Here is a 16,087-nt window from a genome sequence, read left to right on the forward strand (position 1 = left end):
CTTTCACCTCTCTCTCCCTGATTCAATCTTCTCACAATCTGTCTTATTTTTCTATCTCTCTCTCTTGGCCTCTCTCTCTCCCTCATTCAATCTTCTCACAATCTGTCTTATTACCCAAATTTCTTTGATTCTTCTTCCCCTACCCTATTTCTATTATTCTTTATCTTTCTTGGCATCCATTTTCATCACTTTTCTTAATTTCTCATCTCCACTCATTTTAGTCTATTTCTTTCTCTTCTTCTACTCTCTTTATTCTCTTTCAACCCTAATTTCAAGCCTTAATTGATGAGACGGTGCTGTCCGGGACTTTGGAATGCTACAACGGGCTTCTCCACCACGCTCTTGGCTTCTTTGCTAGTGAAATCTCCAAGTGGAAGGACTGCTGCACTTTGCGGGTACTATTTTCCATATTTCAGCTCCGTTTAGTCATGTTTTAGCCTTCAGAACCTTCCCTAGACATCCTTAGTTAATTATCCTAGCCTAGTTTAAGCATTTTATCACATTTCTAATAATATTTGGGCCCTAGATTGCTATTTTTCTTCATGACAAGCAGTTAAACATTGACTAAATTCAAGTATTTGAGCCTCGTAATTCCTTCCTTCCGTGTTATTTATGCTACTATATGCATTCATGCTTAGTTTAGATTATTTTCCCATTCATGGATTCTCTTTAAAGCTTACTGTTGAATCTTTAAGTGGTCATTAACCATCTTTTATTATTTGATCATTTATTTTGGATTTTGATATGATTACGCGAATATGAAGTTGGTTCCCACGAGCTCCTAAAAGTTCCTATAGAAAGTCGTGAGCCTCCGGATTTGCACCAAATGCCTACCAAGGTGAAGGGAAAGTTTTATAAGACAGTTGTGGGCCAGCCATGTTGTACGGCTCAGAATGTTGGGCCACCAAGAAGCAGCATGCGCATAAGATGAGTGTAGCGGAGATGCGAATGCTTAGATGGATGTGCGGCCACATAAGGTTAGATAGAATGAAAAATGAAGACATCCATAAAAAGGTGGGGTGGCACCAATTGAGGAGAAGATAAGAGAGCACCGCTTAAGATGGTTTGGGCATATCCAACGTAGGCCTTTGGATGCTCCAGTGAGAAGAAGTGACTCGTGCCAAGTTGAAGGAGTAAAAAGAGGCAGGGGCAAACCGAAAGCAACTTGGGTAGAAACAGTGAGGAAAGACTTGATGGCTAGGAACATAACAGAGAACATGACCTTGGATAGGAGAGAATAGAAGAAAATGATCCATGTAGACGAACCCAACTAGTGTCAGGATTAGACTTAGTCAATTTGAGCCGGGTAGATTCTTTCACGGTTTCACCTTCTTCATGAAAAGTTTCTAAAGGATTCATTAGCCGACCCCAACTAGCTTGGGACAAAGGCTTAGTTGAGTTGAGTTGAGTTGAGTTGTTAGTGTGGACAGGAAGATTGAAGATCCTTTTTTTTTCAAACCCGAAATTTATCTTGGGACAGGGACCAACTCCTTAAATTTTATTAATATGGAAAAAATATAGGAGGGGGACATGTCGCTTTACCTCCAATAAGATTTGTTAGTTTTATTCATAGAAGCAAACTTTGCTAAAGATCTGCCATTTGGTTACCATTTCTAAATTAGTAGGAAACAGTAGGATTGATAAGTTGATGGATTGATAAGCTTCAATGGGTACTCGATCTCATACCAATAATAAAGAATCAACAAAGTGGTTTTTCCTTTACCTTGAATGGTATTGAGCAAGAAGACCTTGTTATCTAAATTCTATCCACACACTTTGGATCCCCAGAGCCTTATAGTATCTATGGCCGTCCAATAAAGCCCTACATCCGTCGTGCATGTTAGTACCTTCTCCATAGTAATAAGAATAAGCAAGTATGACATTAGCATTACTATCCCAATATTTTTTTTTTCCTCCACCAGGTACTCCTGGGTTGCCTTTAGAGGCACCATCAATATTCAACTTGATACAACTCCTGAAGGTCTACCCCAAATTAGCAAATACCCTTAGATCTTACCATTCCAATCACATTTATGTGCGATTGTTGCGTTAATAAAAAGGAGAATCCATAAACCATTTATTCAAGGAAAGTAATCTTGTTGTGAATTTGTGGACTCATTTTGCTATCATTTACCACATTGGATGTATGAACTCCTTTTCTACTCATGCTAGAATGCTAAATTGGTTCATAAATGCAAAAAGGTAAATCTTTCATGGGCTTCATCATTAGAATTACTACTATGTTGATCATTTGATAAAGGTGGAAGGAACGATGCAGCATATGAATGGAAGGTAAGTATAATTCTGTTCAGCGAATTATTAGCTTGGTTAAGGAATGGATCGCTTAATGCAGAAAGTTAAGCCAAAATTTTCATCCTTAAAACCAAGGAGATCTACGAAAATTTGGGTGTTAGGTGCATTGGACCAAGGTCGAAGAGAAATAATTGTTCAGTGGGCTAGACTGACATGAGGAACATATAAAATTAACATTGACTGAGTCGCCATGGGCAACCCGAGGACATCGAGCGGCGGGATTATCTTCCCTGGTGAAAATGCTGACATTGTGTTGGCATTCTCCCACTACTGTGGAAGGGGCACTACCATGCAGGAAGAATTCCGCCTCTCCTTGATAGTTTGCAAAAGTCTGAATCTTGGAAAAATGGAGGTATAATCTGATAGCAAAGTGCTTATAGAATTTATTGAAGAAAATGGTAAAGTCCCTTGTACTCTTATGTGCCTTTGGCATGAAATTCTGAAGTTCATTGAAGATTTATCGCCTTCATTCATTCACCACTATAGAGAAGGGAACACAGCAACTGATGCACTTGGCAATGTAGCCTGCCAGGACCAATCCAACAAGATATATTACCAGTGGAAAGATCGCCCTAACATGGCAAGAGGAGCAAGTAAGGTGTGACCATTTGGGTATCCCAAACATTAGTATGAAAGAAAAGGATAAAGTGGTTCTAGTTTGTAATGTCTTGTTAGAGGCTGCCTTGTTACCTCCGCTTTGTATTTTTTGTTTTCTCATCAATAAATTCAAGGTGCTTCCCTGGGGCCCAAGATAAATCTTCGAGTTTAAAAAAAGTTAGATTTCCATTTAATTAAACGGTGTAATTTATGGCAGTCATTAGGAATCTATGCAAGATTCAAAGAAATAACAGAAATAACATAGAGATTTGGATTTGAATCTTTGCCAGAATTTTAGAGAATAATATGAAGTCAAAACCAAAACTCGAACCTAAATTCAAAGATCGTGGAATAGTCACTGTACGTAAACCCTCATCCCCTTTCTCTCTCTCTTTTCCTTTACCCCTTCTTTCCTTTTCTCCCCGCTCTCTTGACCCTCTTAGAATTATGGTTTCGTTTTAATGTAAGTCGATTTAAGTTGGTTGGCTCGGTATTTTACCCAGTTGTCCTGAAAATAGGCTTCTTTACAAAAAAATCTATTTATATGTAAAGTCATTTATCTCAATGTTTTTACTCATTTACTGTCCATTTACTCAAGATTTATATGTAAATAAGTGAATACCCCCACCCCCCACACACACACACCAAAAAAAAATGGATCCAATAAGAAAAAAATTGTCATAGAAACTCATCAACCACAAGACCCCAAAGTAATTTTGATATAGACTAGTCACCAATTACTATTGAATCTCTATATCCCAATGCATAAACTATTGCTATTACATTTTTCTTTTTTTGAATGGGAGCAAAAATTTATTCAAAAGCAAAAGGGCGACAGAGAATGTCAACCCAAAAGGAGCATTACATTCAATAATACAAAGGGATTGGAAAAGACAAGAAGGAAAGGGCCAATTCAAGGAGGCAAAAATCAAACCACTCCAAGGCCAACCTATCTACTCCTTCCATAGCCAGATGATCCGCAATACTATTCGCCGATCGTTTAACATGATTGAAAGAGATAGAGGACCTGATAACTCTGTCTTGAATCTCATCAAAAAACTGCGCAAACCTCCAAGGAGGAACTGAAGATCCTCGAAGCCACCGGATGGTATTTAGAGAGACTCCCCTTCCACAATTACATGATCAAGATACTCCTTTTCTAACTGAAGAATCCTTTGGTACACGGCTCTTACCATTGCTATTACTAGTACCAGATATTAAAACAATGGGGAAAAAGTGGAGGATGGGATTAAATGAAAGCGAAAGGAGAGAGAATTCATCACTTTATTAGTAAAGTGAACATCCAATGCGTGTAATGACCTGACCTACATCACTGATATTAAGAAAATGGGGGAAACATGAAGAAAAAATGCCATCAAAAGACCTTAATTTTAAAAAAACATGAGTCTTGTATCAGCTGGTTTATCTAAGTGCTTTGCATGTCATATAAGTTGGCTGCTAACCATTTGGCGCAAAGTTAATAGTTCTTTCTTTCTTTCATGTTATGTACTTTGCTTCCTATATCCCAATGCATAAACCATTGCTATTACTAGTACCATCTATTGAAACAATGGGGAAAAAGTGGAGGATGGGATTAAATGAAAGCGAAAGGAGAGAATGCGTAACTTTATTAGTAAAGTGAGCATCTAATGCGTGTAATGACCTGACGTACATCACTGATATTTAAAAAAATGGGGGAAACATGAAGAAATAAATGCAATCAAAAGTGAGGAGGAGGAGAGAAGGAGGGCGGGGGCATGAAGAAAAATGCTTTGTAAAACCACAATTTAAAAAATATGATTGTTGTATCAGCTGGTTTAACTAACCAGTCCTCCACAACTTTCTCAACACAAAGTACCGGCGGTTCTGTTTCTGGGAGAGCAAGGCCATTGAATATTTCAAATCCAGGTACCACAATTCCTGTCACCGAACCATACCATGGTTCAGAAAACCCATAGTATGGTGAAGTCTCGCCTTCTTTGACAAAGTGACCATTCATCGATAGAGAGTATGGGGCCCTCCAGTACGGCGAATTTCATCTCTCAATCTCAACAGTTCTTCCAGAGCTTCTTCTTCTTCTTCTTCAGTAGGTATATATCCAAGACCGAAGGTTCCTTAGTTTGCTTTGAGTGGACGCCAGTTAGACGCCTTACTCGGATTACGGCCCAAACTCATACCAGGAAAACAATTCATTTTTCTCATCATCTTGGCAACAATAGGGTTAATGGCATTATCTACCTTTTATGTTTTACGTGTCATATATGTTGGTTGCTAATAATTTGGCATAAAATTAATTGTTCTTTCTTTCTTTAATGTTATGTACTTGGGCTTCTTATGGTTGTCTCCTCTTTAAGTAATTGTTTAGTGTGGATCTAATCCTTTAAGCATATGGCTTTTTGTTTGGTAGCTTTTCTTTCGTAATTGCTTTGAATTTCCATGCATGAGGAATGCACTACTACATTGTACATGTCTGTTGAACTGTGCTACCGAAAACATCTACAGTTTAACTTTTTGGTTGTATTCACTATACAGGTTGAAATAAAAATTGATGATTTGGCGCAAACTTCTGAATATGACGTGCTTTCCAACTTCTCCATAGAAGCTGTACTATACGACACTACAAGGTGGAATGATTCTGGAAGTAATGTGGATGTCTCTTCTTTTGAAGTGGCTCATATGGAGCTTGATCAATCCCCTAAAGAAAGAAATGGGTTTTATGGATTCAATCTTGTTGGTAAATTAGAAATGCCTAAACTTTGGTCTGCAGAGAATGTGAGTAGTCTAACTCTATTTAGAATCTCCTTAGAAGCTGTACAATGATACTTTCTCTTAATATCCACTAGTAATTATCAAGTGCATACAAGAACTTGTGATTTGAACATGCTTGTCCTCATAGCCCACTTTTATGTTAAGAAAATATGTCATGACATATCACTTATTTGCTATTTTTTACTGAGGTATTATCTGCTTAGAAGCTGTACAATGATACTTTCTCTTAATATCCACTAGTAATTATCAAGTGCAAACAAGAACTTGTGATTTGAACATTCTTGTCCTCATAGCACACTTTTTTGTTAAGAAAATATGTCACGACATATCACGTATTTGCTATTTTTTACTGAGGTATTGTCTGCTACGTTTTCTCCTTGTTTTCTTTAGGTGTTAATTATCATTCGGACAATGCATCTTGCTTAATTTGTTGTCTTGGTAATAATTTCCTGTTTCCCTTCACAAACAGCCAAACTTATATACTCTCGTCATCATCCTTAAAGATGGTTCAGGGAAACTAGTCGATTGTGAATCATGCCAAGTAGGCATAAGGCAAATTTCACAAGCCCCAAAACAGATGCTTGTTAATGGGCATCCTATAGTAATACGAGGTGTCAATAGACATGAACACCATCCACGCTTAGGGAAGACAAATTTGGAGTCCTGCATGGTTAAGGTGATATGTTGTTTTTTATTTCATGTGCCAAACAATCTTTGTATATCTGCATCTCTTATTATAGTTGTTCTAGTTGACATGTTTTTGAGATTTCCATGTATTATTCGCTTGTAGGATTTGGTTTTGATGAAGCAAAACAATATTAATGCTGTGAGGAATAGCCATTACCCCCAACATCAACGGTGGTATGAGTTGTGCGACTTATTTGGTATCTACATGATAGATGAAGCCAATATCGAAACACATGGTTTTAATCTTTCGGGTCATCGAAAGCATCCTACTTTAGAACCATGCTGGGCCTATTCTATGCTAGATCGTGTCATTGGCATGGTGGAGAGGGACAAAAATCATGCATGTATTATTTTGTGGTCTTTGGGAAACGAGTCTGGATATGGGCCTAATCATTCTGCTTTATCTGGTATCATAACTTTTGGGTTTGATGATCATCACAATGATATTTAATGGTTGAGCATTTAATGGATATATCATAGTTTTAAATTTCGACCGAAATCCGAAATTTCAGATTTCGGTTGGTACCGAAATTTAAAATTTTTGGATTTCGGCATAAATTTCGGATGAAATTGGTTCATTTCAGCCGAAATTTTAAAATTTCGGCCGAAATGACTGCAATTTAAAAAAAAATCGGTTTCAATAGAGTCCGAAACCGAAACTGAAACCAAAATTTGAATCCATGGGCTATATTAAATGCAGGTTGGATTCGTGGGAAGGACCCCTCTAGATTATTACATTATGAAGGAGGTGGAGCAAGAACATCATCAACAGATGTAGTATGCCCCATGTATATGCGTGTGTGGGACATAGTTAAGATTGCTAATGATCCAACCGAAACTAGACCATTGATTCTATGCGAGTATGTTTCCTTTACTCTCAGATCCTAATTATCAGCTCAAAATATGCCTACAGTTATAGATTGCTTTCAGAATATATATCTTCTTTCCCATTTACTTATAAGTTCTGCCCCCACATTATAATTGCAGGTATTCACATGCAATGGGGAATAGTAATGGAAATATACATGAATATTGGAAAGCAATTGATAGCACAGTAGGTCTCCAAGGAGGTTTTATTTGGGAATGGGTGGATCAGGTACACAAACCTCTGATATCATTTAGAACATTCTGTTGATATGCTTAATGGCGTGCATCAGCAAGAATTGAACCTACGAATTTTCCGATTATGAGTTGGGCACTTTAACCATTCAACCATGGATGCTACAAGATAGTCTTTGAATTTTTACAGCTCTAAGAAATTTTATCTTAAATGTCACCAGTGATTTACAACCTCTAATGTGATATTTCGATCAGTATTATATTTTACCATAACTATCTTCTGTCTTCGCATGGGCAAGATGCATTTATACATACTGTAGTTTAGATTCCTTGTTAGTAATGGGGAAGAAATCAGGGGCTTTATCGGTAATGTGATGAGAGAGTAAGATATACTAGGGTTGTGAGCACCTTAAATCACATGGTTAATGTGGTTATCGTGGATGATGGCTAGCCCTGGGCAGAATATTCTACTAACTTAGTTCAAAATCTATGTTTTATAAGAGTAAGATATACTAGGGTTGTGAGCCCCTTAAAATCAAATTGCCAAAGTGGATGATGGCTAACCTTGTGCAAAATATTTTAATTAATACCTAAGTTCAAAATCTATGTTGTATATGTTGAAGCAAAAATAGATTCACTTGAAATAAGACATTTTATTAATAAATTAAGGGGAAATGATATCCTCCCCCCCCCCCCTCCCCCTTCTTAAACGGATAAAATCCCCCCCTTTAACGGTTTCTGTGAGAATGGTTCACTGCTTGAGGATAAATTCACCCAACGTTTTTCTTCGCTTGTAAAACTTAACGAATAACCTTATTAAAGGGTGTGTGTGTGTTGGGGGGGGGGGGGGGGGGGGAGGAGGGAGCTTATCATTCCCCTAAATTAAGATACAATACAGTCTTACTGGAAAACAGAAACTAGAAAATGATATCTTCAATCACAGTGACTCCAAACACATATAATTTCATTAGCCCTGTGTGCAATGTGCAATATGCCAAACCACCAGCCGTTGATAGGCTTTATATGAGTATGAGCCCTAAGCCCATCCGTGATTCTAAAAATTCTCATCAGTGCGCCCGAAAGTTTGCAATGCTGGGTAGAACCTGGTTTGGTACACCAATGACATAAAAAGATGTTGTCTTGGCTTCATCCGTTGCTCAATTTGAAGTTGATTTGATCGCAAGCATAAGATCATGGGTTCAATCCCAGTTTACATAACAAAATGAAAAGTAGAAAAAAAGGAACTTCCTCTTAATGATATTCAATTAACTCCTAGCGACAATATGGGAAAAAAAAGTGATCTTCTCTTATAGCTTCTATTTCTTGCTCAATCGAGTTTGTCTCCCATCGTGTTACTAAAATTCTTCTTTCCAGATAAAAGCTTCCCCTTTATTCCAACCTGACTTAGATGTTTAAGGACTTACGTGCTCCTTTCATCGTGTCTGTTTCTTCATGTTTGTCAAAAGGCAAACTTGGATGCTGATTTGACGCCAAAGAGGTGTTCGCATTAGTGTTTTAGATTGTTTTCCATTTCCTACTGGGGATTTCATTTTCTTTTTCTCTGGTTAAACTGGTGTTTACTCTTTGTTTTTTCTCTCTGTTTCCCTAATGTCATATATTCTTTTCCAGTGAATGCATTTATTACCAGTTAACAGAAAACAAAGAACATGAAAAATGTTTCTGGGAAGAGAAGCTTGCTTTTGGATAAATGGAGGGACTGCACTTTGTTATATGGTTTCTGTCTGAAACTATCATATGTTTCCTTCTCATTTATCCTCACAAATGCTCTTTACATGTATCAGGAGCCATCTTTCAGGCATAAGATTTAAAGTTTTAACACTCATATAGGGTTTATCTTTTTTTTTTTGGTTTCAACTCTCCCTCAACTGAATGATTTGATCAATGTATGGTTCTTGTAAATAAAGTTTGCATTCTAAGATGTTTTAATTACTTGTGTGAATAACCTTTGCATTCTGTGTTTAAAGGAGGGCCCAGATGGTAGTAAAAACTGTTCCTGGAATTAACATTAGCATTTCTCTATTGTATACAGGGAAGAATGTTGATAATCACTTCTGTGAATAACCTTTGCATTCTGTGTTTAGGGCCTACTAAAGGAGGGTCCAGATGGTAGTAAACACTGGGCTTATGGAGGTGACTTTGGAGACACCCCTAATGATTTGAACTTCTGCTTGAATGGCCTTACATGGCCGGATCGAACTCCGCATCCTGCAATTAATGGTAATACTGTTTTTGTGCACCTGTGACTGTCTTATGTATTCGTGCATTATTTTTATATAGTAGGATGTGGTTACTCATTAATTTGACTATTCTCTCAGAAGTTAAATATGTATATCAACCAATAAAGGTCTCATTTAGCAAAAACATCATTAAGGTATTTTCTAGGTCACTCAAATTTTGATCTCTAGTACAAAAGGAGGGTATACTGTAACATTCTTGTTTTGCAGATAGCTAATGCACAGTTTTTCGAGACAACACAAGCAATAGAGTTTAGCTGGATTCTTATCGGAGATGGATGCAACTTGGGATCTGGGATACTATCTCTCCCTGTAATAGAACCTCAGAGTAGTTATGATATAGAATGGGAGTCAGCTCCATGGTATTCTCTATGGACAGCCTCTTCAGCCGCAGAAGCATTTTTAACAATAACGGGAAAACTTCTTAACTCCAACCGGTGGGCCAAAGCTCGTCATGTTATCACTTCCAACCAAATCTGTTTGCCTTCCAAAAGAGAAATTCTTCCTCATGTATATGTTTTTCTCAGACTGTTGCTCAGATATCTATGACTAAGGCCCTGTTTGGATGGCAAGAAAAACATTTCTCATGGAGGAGATGAGAAATTGAAGGTCCCTCTAAATAAAAATTGAGTAGGGTTAGCTCGAGTTATGCTTTTTCACTAGTAAAAAAATGTTGGAAATTTTAGAAATATTTTTTCTTTCCAAACTTTTCTAGAAAACTCTTGCAAAGTTGCAATCCAAACAGGGCTTAAATAATTTTTTTTTAATATTTCAGTCAGGCTTCTAAACAGTTCAATATTACAAGTGTATATCTTTTATAGGTCATCAAAATGAATGAAAATGTCATATTGCTTACCGAATGTCTTGGAGACACTATTACAGTTGGCCGTGAGCATGTATGGGAAATAAAAGTCAATACTCAAACAGGAATGATCGAGAGTTGGAAGGTAGTTCTTACCGTACTTTTTTGTTTGTTTTAGCTTATAGGTGTTTCATGCACCTAGCCTCTAGAGTAGACGAATGCTAGATTATGTATAAGGTCATCGACTCATCATTGCATGTTTATAATTGGTGGACTCATGCCGTTTTAATCATGAAAGTTGTAAAGAAAACTTCACAAAAGTAGATGTGACTATCTTGTCTAATTTGTACACTGCTTCATCTTATTCCAAAGCTGTAATCATAGTTTTAAATCTCGTTTTCGGACTCAGCCGAAACCAAAATTTTGGCTGAAATACCGAAATTTCGTCCGAAATTCTGTAAAAAACAAAATTCCATTTTTTTGTAACGAAATTTCTGCCGAACTTTCCAAGATTTCTGTAATTCCAGCAGAAATCTTGGAAAATAAAATTAGAAGAAAACATTTTAACGAAATTTTGGCCGAAATTTCTGTTTCGGTCTTGACTTAGATTTCGGTCGAAATTTAAAACCATGGCTGTAATTGAGGTGTTTTCAGGTTTTTTGAAGTTTTTTTTTAAATGCCAAATGAGCTTAATAAGTCTTTATTCCACATGATTTCTGCAGAATAGACAATTTTCTTGTACATAGTTTACAGCACTCAACCATGTTTGATTTGTAAATTAAGTAGTGATACAATATATGCATCTTTTTGCAACCACGCGCTCTGATGTTCGATTTTGTATCTGCTTGTTTCATTTTTCCTTCATCTATTGTTTTCCAATAGTCATCAAACCCTTTCCCACATTATGCAAGTTTATATCATGAGGAAATACTCTTCGTTGCTCAAATATATTCATTCTAAGGATCTGATGAATGGCAGGTCGGAGGGTCTCCAGTCCTACAAAAGGGCATACTACCATGCATTTGGAGGGCACCTACTGATAACGACAAGGGGGGAGATTCAAATAGCTATGCAACCAAGTGGAAGGCCGCTTTCCTTGATAACTTGCTATTCCATACCGAAAGTTGCTCTTTACAGAAGCTGAAAAATCATGTTGTGCAAATAGCAGTACTCTATTTTGGTATTCCTAAAGATCAAGAAAACTCTTTTCTGAAATCTGAAGGGGTTGATGGTGGGGTTATAGATCAAAGTTCAGTTATATGCAAGGTTGATGTGAATTACTTGATATATGGGTCTGGAGATGTTATTATTGATTGCAATGTACACCCAAACACTGATCTTCCACCTTTGCCACGTGTTGGAGTTGAATTCCATTTGGACAAATCGTTGGATCAGATTAAATGGTATGGGAAAGGGCCATTCGAGTGTTATCCAGATCGGAAAGAGGCTGCCCAAGTTGGGGTATATGAACAGACTGTGGCAGATATGCATGTGCCGTACATAGTTCCTGGAGAAAGTTCGGGTAGGGCAGATGTCAGATGGGTGGCATTTCAAAATAGCAATGGGTTTGGCCTTTTTGCTTCCATGTATGGTGGGTCTCCCCCTATGCAAATGAATGCCAGTTATTACAGCACTGCAGAACTTGACAGAGCAACACACAATGAAGACCTTGTCAAGGGAGATGACATTGAGGTAACTATTTTTCTTGGATTTAGATTCAATTCGTAACTTTTACAGAAGGATGCAGGGAGAGCCTTTCTCACCAAATAGACGAAATAACACTGGGGCCACTCTCACCAACATAGTGAGAAAGATGTCCTTTGATTGAAAAGTAGGACAGCAAGGCTCACCAACATGGCATCAAATGTTTAAGTTGCTTTCGAGTGGCCCATTATATGGAGCCCCTTTTAATTTGAGCATCCAAATCCAAAGTCAGTCCTTAACATCATAGCTACAATTCAAGCTTACTACATTAATTTACAGCCCTTCTATCTACTTGTGGGTGTGACCCTTTTATATAACACCAATCATTGGGCATCTCTGTAGAAGAGAGGTGCTTCTTCTCTAAGGACATCTTTCTCATTTTTCACTGCCAGGTGCTGTCCGTCTATCATTGTCAACTGGAGTTTATCATAGCAAAAAAAAATAGTGATTTTGATGCGAATGTTTTGGTTGACTGGTTGTCTAGTTTCTACTGAAATGCTGTGATTTTAGCATTTCTGAAGGAAACTATTCTTAAAAAGTTCTCACTGGTGCAACTGATGTTTTGCTCTAAACTTCAAGGAATAGTAGATGATCCTGTAATCTTATTGTTTTAGGTAACATTTGATATTCTGTTCTCCCCTAATAAGAGTGGTGTTGTTTTGCAGGTTCATCTTGACCACAAGCATATGGGTGTTGGGGGAGATGATAGTTGGTCTCCATGTGTCCATGATCAGTACCTCATCCCTCCTGTACCCTACTCATTCTCTATGCGATTATGTCCTCTTAATGGATCTACGTCCTGCTACGATGTCTACAGATACCAGCTTCCAAAATAACAGCTTTTAGTTATTTATTGGTCTCTACATTATTCTCTGGTAAATGAACATTGTGGGAGCTTGTCGAACATGTGAATTGAAGGATATGTACTGAGTAATGATATGTAAGATACAGTTGGCTCACCCTGCTGGATAACACAGCCATGGTTGTGCACCATATGTCCAGTTGGAACCGAATAAACTGAAAAAGCCCATAAACTATTTTAATCTGAAAATAGTTATAATAATAAAGAAGAAAAAATAAAACCTGTTTGGTAGGAAAATTGGCTACAAAAAAGCCCATATAGAAAATGAGTGTAATGCAGAAAATAATTGGAAATTGTGGGTGTTTCTATTCCAACAAGAATGGGGATTGGAATATATACATATTACAAGAGTTAATGGATCCACTATGGGTCGGATCCACCTATATTTTGGTCATGATCTTTTCGGATCGCCATAAGGTTAGGGGAAAGAGGGAAGAAACTCATGGAGAGACGAGAATGGTCATGGAAACAAATGCTGGAAAATGAAATGTTTGTGTTTTGAGTAGGATTTTTTCATATATTGGCACCCTCAATTAGGATCTAAGATGCCTGGCCAAATTTGTTGGCTACATCTGGGTCACAAGCTGAAATAATTGTGGACCTTAAGATATGGACCCAATTGACAATTTTAAGTGATAGGATTCTTGAGCCTCTAGGTTTACGACGGAAATATGCAGGATTTTGAAGAAAATGATAGAGAAAAGGAGATAAATAAATCGCCTAAAAAATTAAAATGAAGCCTATGAGGAATATCAAGAAAATGAAAGATAAGATAGCAAGATATCTATCCAAAGAGATAAGATAGCTCTATGAAAGAGATAATAGGAGGGACTTTCAAGTTGGGGGCCGCACTTGATGGCACTTTGCTTCCTATTGTGTTGTGTCGAGCCCAATCCAATGATGGAATCGGTATTCTTCAGACGCTAACCAACCTAGGCGCACATTAGCATTAGCCACACATTTCTCTCCAATACATCGAAATACAGGTGTTTGCAGGGTTCTGCTATCATTTCCTCCGACCAAGTAGAAAACAAAAGATCATTCCCATAATCAAATCCGGGGGGAATGAAAAGTTACTATTGAGTATCCCTTCATCCACACAAAAAATATGTTGAAAAGATACAGCCAGCCACACATTACTAGTATGCTTGACATGTCTTAGAAAAGAAAGACTTAAACCAAAGAGGATTATGATAAGAAAAAATAAAGAAAAAAGAAAAAAAATTCCCTTGTATTTCTGTAATATTAATCGAAGTTATAAAGGTAAAGAAGAAAAAAGGCCTTATAGTTAGTGATAGCAATGCAGAAAAGAATTGGAAAGTGCGTGTGTTTCTATTCCAATAAGAATGGGTATATACATATTACAAGAGTTAAATTAGATCCCTATATCATGGAATTGATAAAGAACACGTAAATGCAATAAAATCAAATTCCAAAAATACGGAGGGTAACGCATGATGCAAGTCACGCCCAGTATGTAATGTGTACACAGTCAAATCTCTTGAGGGATTTGATGAATAAGGAAAGATAATAACCACCCCCCACCCCGGAAGGTGGCGTATGGATGTTGATCATGTCCGTCTTGCAAATAAAGCGATGAAAATGGTCCTTGCCAAGTGGCTTAATAAAGACATCGGTCGTTGTAGAGGAGTGAATTCCATTTGGAGCCGTCCAGACTAATGTTTTTTCATGAACTAGATGAGAATCCCAATTGTGTTTGGTTCATTCATGATACACAGGATTGGAAGGGATTTGTTGTGCAGCTTCGGTCTCACTACGAAGAATCTGAGGATGAGGTACGCCTAATTTATGCAACAAATAGCATAGCCAAGATAACTCACTAGTGGTGGAGACCATCAAATGATACTCTGCTTCAGCGGAAATGCATGAAACTACTTCTTGTTTTTTTGTCCTCCAAGAGATTGGGTTGTCACCAATGATGATACAGAACCCGGTAGTAGTATGACGAGTGTTGGGACGTCTCGCCCAATCAACATCACGGTAGGTTGTGAGTTGGAGAGTTCTATTAGAAGGGAAAGTCCTTTGATTGAGAGAAATACGCAAACGCCTTTAATTGAGAAAACTATGCCTTTGATTGAAGGTGCCATGCTCCTTCAACCGCATTAAAAAGAGCAAAGGCTTTCTTCACAAAGGATGTTCCAAAAATGTCACGTGCATAGATCGTTCCCGCTTAGAGTAGAATAAATTAATCTTGCATTTTAGAGAATAAGATCATATCTTAACAGATCTCATATATTTAGTAGTTAGGATATATAGATTAGGATACTAATTTAGATTTGAATTTATCATTTCTATGTTTATCTCCGACTCTTTCTATGCTCATCTTTAAGTGCTTTATATAAGTACGAATACTGTTAATGGAAATCAAGGAAAAAATATGTGACAAAAAGTCTGTCTTTGTGCACCAAGGAGGATTGATCCTTCCCTTGAAGTGGATCAAGAGGTTGATCTTCCGTCTAAGAAGATCAATCCTGTTGTGAACCGAATTGGGGTCGCATCATGAGGTGGTCTATAGACATCCTTCAATCAATTGTGCTCTCCACTGGATCGAGAAACATTACATATGTGAGTGTGGATCCTGGATGGCAGAGGGTGCTGCGGCCGCTCCTTCCCCGTCATCTCCCCACACTCGGGGGTGTGTTGGTGGTGTGTGCTTTGGTGTGTTGTTCTCTCTTGTTCCCTATTTTGTCAGGGGTGTGTTTATGTCCGTGTTTCCTATGAACTTAGGATAAAGTTCCGAATTTCATGGGAAAAGAGAGGTTTTCAAAGTCACCACCTAGGTTAGGGCCCAGGACCCGTGATCTGTATTTCTAGTGAATTTGATATGGGAATCCGAAATTCATGAAAAAAGGAAACGATCGATGTTGCCATCTAGTTTGGGTCCTAAGCCCCTGATTAAGTCTGTTTTACGGCAAGGTCTTGACAGAAATCTTGGAAAGGGATATCGTTACGTGAGGGGAAGGTGTTATGCACCCCTCATGCCCGGGAAACCCAGTCTCTTGACTTGAATTAGTGGAT

At 37.8% G+C, this 16,087-nt stretch overlaps 1 protein-coding gene across 2 annotated transcripts in view; it reads left to right on the plus strand.

Moving 5' to 3' along the window:
• The window catches only part of LOC143852591 (glycoside hydrolase family 2 protein), an 84,939-nt gene extending 71,710 nt beyond the window's left edge, over positions 1-13,229 (plus strand). For both annotated transcript variants that reach the window (XM_077362044.1, XM_077362043.1), the window contains exons 8-18: positions 5,443-5,682; positions 6,149-6,355; positions 6,470-6,773; positions 7,067-7,226; positions 7,354-7,462; positions 9,528-9,663; positions 9,762-9,817; positions 9,891-10,190; positions 10,502-10,627; positions 11,461-12,174; positions 12,852-13,229. In XM_077362044.1, the coding sequence (XP_077218159.1) occupies positions 5,443-5,682; positions 6,149-6,355; positions 6,470-6,773; positions 7,067-7,226; positions 7,354-7,462; positions 9,528-9,663; positions 9,762-9,817; positions 9,891-10,190; positions 10,502-10,627; positions 11,461-12,174; positions 12,852-13,022 (2,523 nt within the window). In that variant the 3' untranslated portion in view covers positions 13,023-13,229. The remainder of the gene's footprint in view (positions 1-5,442; positions 5,683-6,148; positions 6,356-6,469; positions 6,774-7,066; positions 7,227-7,353; positions 7,463-9,527; positions 9,664-9,761; positions 9,818-9,890; positions 10,191-10,501; positions 10,628-11,460; positions 12,175-12,851) is intronic.
• The last annotated feature ends 2,858 nt before the right edge of the window (positions 13,230-16,087 follow it).

This window comes from Tasmannia lanceolata, unplaced genomic scaffold, assembly GCF_043159265.1.
Source record: "Tasmannia lanceolata isolate RefF3 unplaced genomic scaffold, GAP_Taslan_0.1 ptg000019l, whole genome shotgun sequence".
Taxonomy (NCBI): Eukaryota; Viridiplantae; Streptophyta; class Magnoliopsida; order Canellales; family Winteraceae; genus Tasmannia; species Tasmannia lanceolata.